Below are 6,564 nucleotides of genomic sequence, written 5' to 3'. Positions count from 1 at the left end.
TATATAATCTTGCATTTTAGGTAAAAATGATTTTTATCAAAACCATAAATGTAATTTGACACTTTTTTTTTTGTTTATCAAGGAGTAATGAGTAATAAAGTACATAAATTCTTACATTCAATGTTGTCAGTACATCATCATGTCACTTTCCAATTAGTGTTTTCTGGAGAAGGAAAAGTGGCTGAATTTGTGCTTTGCTAACACCATCTCTGAAGTCTTTGTGTGAAAGATACTTTCTTACCATCTGCCATCACTAATATGCACCTTCATATACATTCATTTTTGTACTGTATATATGTATATAAATAAGCATATGTGTTTATGTATATGTGCATTAGTACATTACTATATATCACGTGTATATTGTGGGGTTTTGTTTGTAATCTTTTATTAATCTTTCATTATTCTTCTCTGCCTCTCTTGTATTAAGCTGCAGTAATGTGCAAATTTCCAAGCTGTGGGATCAATAAAGTTTTATCTTATCTTATTTTATCTTAAAAACAGTTTTTAGTCAGTAGATAACTGTGTTTTTGCTATGAAACTACAAATATGGCCGAACGGGGTGGAGTCGAACACTCAGGGACCTGGAGGAGGCGGGGTGTGAAATGTCTCATTTGTATTTAAAAAGAGACCGCACCAAAACAGCTTGCTCTGAGGCGCAACTTAGAACAGGGGTAAAGCAAGGAAAGCAAGGAGTCTGTGGAGCAACAAAAACGAGGAATTAAGACCAAAGCGTTGCAGTTTTATTTTAAATAGACCATAAGTGAATGATTTAGACGTGAAAAAGAAGGATTTAAAAGCATGATATGATACCTTTAAGAAAAGTGCTTTTGGCAAAAATACCTGTTCTGTTCGAGCTGCCACCGAATGGAATCTCACTCCTGTGATCATTAGAAATTCAAACTATAACACATTTAAAATACTGTTAAAGAAATGGCTTGTTGATAATCAGAGCTGTCAACATTAGATTACAATTAGACCGGCTCTTGCTCCCCTCTGATGTCATCTTGTCTCATGTGGGTTTATTGGGTTGTTTGATGTTCTCTACTAGTTGTTTTATGTGTTTTTATATGCTTTTTAGCTTATAGTACTTTAAGTATTTTGAAGTGTATTGTATTTTCTATTTTGTAATTATGTAGTTTTACATTTAATAGTGTAGGGTGGCTTTTACGATCTGTCTAGGGACTGCAGGTAAAAAATAGCCTTCTGGCTACTTCTGGCATATTTACAGAAATGTTATTAATATGCACTGTCCCTGTAATAAAGGAAATAAAATTAAAAAAATGAGTCATAGCCACAAACTAAATTCAGACTTTTGAGAGAAATGATACAGGTCTCTGGTGATTCAGCTGAAGTAGGGGTAAAACAACTGTTCCCTGATCTGCACTGTAATAGTCTACAGGAAGCTTCTGCATGAACTGGGTGTAAAATATATGTAGATATGAATAACACATCTTTAAAGGCACAGTGTGTAGGATTTGTTGTTTTCAGCGACATCTAGTGGTTGAGTGGTTGAATCATCCCCCGCTTCCAAATGCAAAGGACTTGCTACGGTGTCTCTCAGGTGTCAAAAACCTTTGATAATTCCAACCGCGATGTCTACCAGCAGCTTCAGGGCTAGTGATGTTTCAAGTGGTAAGATTATGAGCTTTAATAAGTAAAATTATCCCAGCTACAATGACAGACAACAAATATTACATTTATAGTATTACAACTAAAACCGTTTTTAACGCCGCCACCGCAGTTTGTCCTTCATGAGCCTTCGTAGACAAGATGGCGGTGCAAGATGGCGGCTGCCTGTAGTGGCGACCCGCAACCATGGAGATATAAACAGCTTTTTATAAGGTAAAAATAATAAAACAAGGTCTTTGTCTGCAATGATTAGACATGTTTTTTATTATTGTCATTAGTGATATCTCAATTTCGGCTAAAAGAATTGCCAAAATCCTACACACTGTGCCTTTAAATGGGGCCCAGATTTAGTCTATTTTACCATATATATGATAATAAACTGGAAGTAAGCTAATAAATTTAGGTTCTGCACCTAAACATTTATTATTCAAATGAATGCTTTAATCCATCCTCAACTTTTACTGCATATTAATCCATATTATTCAGTTTTAATGGCCATCGTATAGTTTTAATACGTTGGGTCTGTCTAAATACATACAGCATGTTTTTGTTCTTGTTTTAATACAGATTCTCCTTCTGTCCGAAGTATTTATGAGGGAGCTGAGGCCCTCTGTCGGCTGCTTCTGATTAGAAATCAAAACAGGAGCACACAGTGCAAAGATGTGTCCTCTGATCACACTGTGGCTCTGTGGTCATCAGCTCAAATTTTATAAAATCTGTCATAAACAAACGATCAAAGCAGGATTGTGACACCTCCTGAATGACCCCCGCATGTCTGACCTGCAGGAATGATCCCGATGCGAAGCGAACAGGGGGACAGCTCTTCATCGGGACAGTTCAGATCAATGCCGCCGTCCAGCTGCGTCCTCCAGACCAACCCGTGGACGATCTCGCTGAACATGCCGTCCCCCCCCACACAAACCACGCTGTCAGAGACAGGAGGGACGGTCAAACGTCTGAAGACATAATCTGGTCATATCAAAAAGAGCCAAACTCACCCATCAACAAGCTTCAGCTCTGTACACGTCCTCAGGTGATCCCTCGCATGATTGGCGTGCTCCGTTACTATTTCAACAGTTAGAAGACATTTATTATTGGACGTGATAAATTAGTGGAAGCTTCAGCTAATCCAGGTGAAACAATAAGGACGTAGTTATACAGCTCGTTGTACAACATCTGAAACATAAAAATGCATGAAAGTGATGGAGGACACACCGATAACATGAGTTATAATGGAGGCCTGGGCGAACAGCGGCGCCACCTTCTGCTGGTAGATGCGTTTGCCCTGACGCTTCCCACCGTGCGGATTGATGTAGACCAGCAGGCATTTGGGTCTGCTGGCTGTAAACAACAACAACAACAACAACAACAACAACAACAACAACAACAACAACAACAACAACAACAAGTTTACAGAGGAGTCCTCCCACGCCTGAGTATGAAGCCGTGTGTTGCTGTGAGGTCTTACTGAAGGTGGCGAGCTGCTCTCTGACGCTGCTGACCCAGTTCTGACAGAGAGACCGGTCCGGACAGGTGAAGGTGACCTCAGCACACCGCCAGCGGTGCTGCCGACACCTCTCCACATACGATACTGAAATAAAGCAGAAACTTTATTTACTCTACATACAGTATTGACAGAGGGGGTATGAAGTCATATTTCAATTTGTAACGTGTAACAAAGTGTTACATTTTAAATAAATACAAGTATCACTTATGTTTTATTAATAATAATAACAACAACAACAACAACAACAACAACAACAACAACAACAACAATAATAATAATAATAACTTTTATTGTTAACGTCTTTAAAGACACTCAAGAACACTTTACATCTAGCCTGGTAAAAACCAGCCCCTTGTTCTTTGCTTTGCTCAGAGGGTCTGGGCTCTCAGCTACTGGCTCGCTGCACGATGTAGCTGCTTGACTTCTGCTAACTGGAATTTGTGAGGACCATTACTTCCTGTTTGGTTGTTTACCATGGACAGCAACGGCATTGTTTTACACCTGCTGCCTTCAGGAACGTCCAAGTTACAATCAGCGATGTTCTCCACTAGATTCGAGCCTGATCATCAGCTCCAAGTTGTTAAAAAAAGCCTCAAATTTTACGCATCGAATTACATTGACAACTATGAAGTTAACAATTAAATACATCTAGTCACTCTTTGGCTAACTAGTTTTAGCTCGTATCTACTTTAAACTTATTCTTCATTTCTACTTTACAACTTATGGACTCTCGGTTTCTGCAAATAGGGATGGCGTGATTTTTGATTCAATCATCTATCAGCAATTGAAGGGTTGGAATGCGATTTTTTTATTTTAAAGGGCGATCTTTATTAATTAATTAAATGCTGTGCCAGGGATGTCAAATAAATTTAAAATGCGCCCTTCTCTGTAAATTAAAATGTTTTACTCATCATCATCATTTTGATCTATGCAAATGAGGGAATAAAATAATTAATATACATTGCTGCGTCTCTGTTTTTTAATTTTTTTCTCGGAGTCGGTGCCAACATCCTGTTTCTCTTTTCGTCATCTTCTTGCTTTGGTGTGCCACAAATGACCCAAATATTGCTATATTATTACGTTTAGTTACAAAACGAATAATCCATGACAATCATACATTTGAACAAACAACTTTAACCAGTTCTGAACCGGACCGGAGTGCATGGCCTCACCCCTGCTTTCCCCCGTCACTCTGGGCTCTGGTGTGTGTGCGTTTTTGAAGGGTTGAACTTTTCACCCCTCCACAAAAGAACATGTACTTGGTCTGAAGTTTGTGGGAGTGTTTGTTTGTGCTGAAAGCGCTCTGACGCTGCGTTTGCTTCAACCCCTCGCTTAAAAAAAAAAAAGAGAAAAAAAGGGACGTTCCCAGGAAGCCGCGATTTATAAAGATAGTCAAACTGAGTCTGACAGCCCAAACCTCATAAAAGGGGATAAAACAGATGATTTTCATGGTAAAATCTGACTGATGAAAACTTTTGAGCTTAATCCTGGACCAGTTTGTGGATAAACAACGTCGAGTGACGAGTGTCTGACATTTTTTTTCCACACTGGACTCCACCGGTAGAGAAAATCCATGCAGTGACGTATGCTAAAGCAGGAGGGGGGTTTCCCGGCGCGGTGTGTCTCAGGAACTAAAGTATGTGCGAAGTCATTCGGAAAGAAAGACGAGCACAAAATAAGCAACTCACGTTAAAAAGTAAGCCCAAAAAACCGCAACCTGCGTCACGGAATTTACAAGTGACTTTAGAAAAAAAGAAGCCGTCGCTTATAATATGCGGACCTGTCTTTTTTTTCCTTATTCATTTTTTAACAATGTAACTGCGCATGCCTTATCAGCCGATTGGATCGTCTATTGGCGATAGCCAGCAACCATGATCTTATGATCTGATAATAGGGACGATTTCCTATCCTTATTATGTAACGTATGTTTTAACCCAAATTGTAGTTTCATTTCTCTTTCTTACCCTTTTTTAATGACCACAGTGTCCAACAAAGACTCATCAGAGAAAGTGAGCACCAGGGCGGTCAGTTACAGAAAGCCTGATAAGACTCACGATCTCAGAGTAAGGTGAAACAAGAAGTGTTGATCGGTTCCACAAAGACAGGACTATATTTTGGGGTTCTCATGTCACTAATGTTTAAGTTAAGTAGAAAGTATTTCTAGCTTTTGAAAAAAGTGATGGAGTTAAAATAGCTTTAGCATTAGCTAGCATGTGAACCACATAATGTCACAGTCAAATGTCCTCTGGAGAATGGTTTTATGGTCAGACAAAAGAAAGTATGTTTGGAGGAGTCAGTCTGCAGCAGCTGTAAAGCATGGTGGTGGTAGCATCATCATGAGGCATTGGCTGCTTTAAACAAGGTGGGATAATGAAGGAGGACCACCTCTTCTCATACAGACCAGGTTTACCTGTGAAGGCCTGCCTGCAGTCCTTTCCTTCTCCCTCTCTGATCTTCTTCCAGCTGCCATCATCATCATCGTTTGGTCTGTGGCTGTCCTGTTCTTCCTCTCTGACAGAAATGATCTCTGACACCGGCACGCTGTGACACACACCTGCAACAACACACACACACAATTTTGTTTTGTCTGCAGCCTTTGAGCAGACGGGTTGTGAACTAAAATAATTGTTGTTTCCAAAGACACACACGTCCTGTTCTAAACTCAGCCTGCAGGGTGTTTTTTTTTTTTGTTTCAGGTTGTCACTCCTTTGTGAATCAGTGAATCATGTGACTGACCACAGTTTGTCTCCTAACTCTCAACAAACACTGCCATCAGGCTGCCAATCAAAACACACAAATCATCAAATCCACAAAAGAAAAACAAACATGAAGCGAGACTTCCTGCTCAGCCCTTTTGGTATTGTTACCCCACACAGGAAGCTTACACAATTAAACGCCTGAAACTCTTCTGTGGGCTGTGGGAGTGGACCTGCAGCTGCTCATCATGCAGTCTGTGTTGTGTATCCGGGTTCACATACAGGTCCTTCTCAAAAAATTAGCATATTGTGATAAAGTTCATTATTTTCTGGAATGTACTGATAAACATTAAACTTTCATATATTTTAGATTCATTGCACACCAACTGAAGTAGTTCAAGCCTTTTATTGTTTTAATATTGATGATTTTGGCAAAAACGTAAAGAAAAATCAAAAGTCCCAATCTCAAAAAATTAGCATATTTCATCCGACCAATAAAAGAAAAGTGTTTTTAATACATAAAAGTCAACCTTCAAATAACTATGTTCAGTTCTGCACTCAATACTTCCTTTTTTTCATCATATGCTAATTTTTTGAGATAGGGATTTTTTGTTTTTCTTTACTTTTTTGCCAAAATCATCAATATTAAAACAATAAAAGGCTTGAACTACTTCAGTTGGTGTGCAATGAATCTAAAATATATGAAAGTTTAATGTTTATCAGTACATT

At 39.0% G+C, this 6,564-nt stretch overlaps 1 protein-coding gene across 1 annotated transcript in view; it reads right to left on the bottom strand.

Moving 5' to 3' along the window:
• LOC106530944 (ceramide kinase) overlaps positions 1–6,564 on the bottom strand; it is a 26,351-nt gene that overhangs the window by 13,700 nt on the left and 6,087 nt on the right. The window contains exons 2-6 of the mRNA XM_014026675.1: positions 5,550–5,693; positions 3,101–3,223; positions 2,848–2,973; positions 2,631–2,697; positions 2,413–2,558 (exon numbers count right to left, since the gene is read on the bottom strand). Coding sequence (XP_013882129.1) covers positions 2,413–2,558; positions 2,631–2,697; positions 2,848–2,973; positions 3,101–3,223; positions 5,550–5,693 — 606 coding nt within the window. The remainder of the gene's footprint in view (positions 1–2,412; positions 2,559–2,630; positions 2,698–2,847; positions 2,974–3,100; positions 3,224–5,549; positions 5,694–6,564) is intronic.

The sequence above is a fragment of the Austrofundulus limnaeus genome, unplaced genomic scaffold, assembly GCF_001266775.1.
Source record: "Austrofundulus limnaeus strain Quisiro unplaced genomic scaffold, Austrofundulus_limnaeus-1.0 Scaffold580, whole genome shotgun sequence".
In the NCBI taxonomy this organism is placed as follows: Eukaryota; Metazoa; Chordata; class Actinopteri; order Cyprinodontiformes; family Rivulidae; genus Austrofundulus; species Austrofundulus limnaeus.
The sequence above is the reverse complement of the archived record's forward strand: the minus strand, read 5'-3'. Positions and strand labels throughout refer to the sequence as shown.